This window comes from Alligator sinensis, unplaced genomic scaffold (genome assembly GCF_000455745.1).
Source record: "Alligator sinensis unplaced genomic scaffold, ASM45574v1 scaffold1494_1, whole genome shotgun sequence".
NCBI lineage: Eukaryota > Metazoa > Chordata > Crocodylia > Alligatoridae > Alligator > Alligator sinensis.
The window spans coordinates 366,950-367,700 of NW_005842724.1; the positions used below are offsets into that span (position 1 = coordinate 366,950).

Consider the following 751-nt stretch of genomic DNA (forward strand, 5'->3'; position numbering starts at 1 on the left):
AGGGGGTCAGGCTGGATGATCTGTTCAGGTCCCTCCTGACCCTAGCTACTATGAAACTATGAAGATGGGGTTGCCTATTCTTCATTTTACTGAATCACTTATGGCACAGACTTGCTTAGGAATTCCTAGCCATACATTCAAGATGGTCTTGACACAGCTTAAAAATATATATACCACAAATAGCAATATCGGTTCATTTCCCATTAATATGATATGTTAAAACTAAGCAACAGATGTTTTTAAAACGCACGTGGAGAAATTGCATGTCTGATACTGACAGATTATTATTACTTCAAGAAAAAATATTTACAACATGCTCCAAAGACCCCTTGAATGTATTTGTGGCAGAAGTCACTCTTCCATAGTTATATTTTTCCAGTGTCTCACTGTTCATTTGTCAGAGATTGTTCCTAGTAGATCAATGCAATTAAAGCTGCCAGGAAGCATAAAGCTTAGCATATGTCAGTCTTTCATAAGGACTTACCGTATCTAAAAACCCCTTTTCAAGCCCCTGTAAAGCTCCTTTGAGTCTTTAAAGTAGGCTGGAGAGCTCTAATTAAAGTTATCTAAACTAAATTCTGAGTTTTTTTATTTTTCCTCTAGGCTTTTCAGGAGCGCATTCAGTTTATTAATAAGTACACACTGAAAAGCTCAGCAGAGCCTGCAGCTGAAGCTGAAATTAACAGCATTGTTCCTGATCCAGGAGAAGGAGGTACTGGTTTAACTTTTCTGACAAACAAGATCTCTTTCC

General features: G+C 37.7%; 1 protein-coding gene across 6 annotated transcripts in view; it reads left to right on the forward strand.

Moving 5' to 3' along the window:
• The window catches only part of ADGB (androglobin), a 286,810-nt gene that overhangs the window by 275,581 nt on the left and 10,478 nt on the right, over positions 1–751 (forward strand). For 5 of the 6 annotated variants that reach the window (XM_006034315.3, XM_025216304.1, XM_025216303.1 and 2 more), the window contains one exon: positions 604–712. The exons of the other annotated variant lie outside the window; for it this stretch is intronic. In XM_006034315.3, coding sequence (XP_006034377.2) covers positions 604–712 — 109 coding nt within the window. The remainder of the gene's footprint in view (positions 1–603; positions 713–751) is intronic. 6 annotated transcript variants of the gene reach the window in all.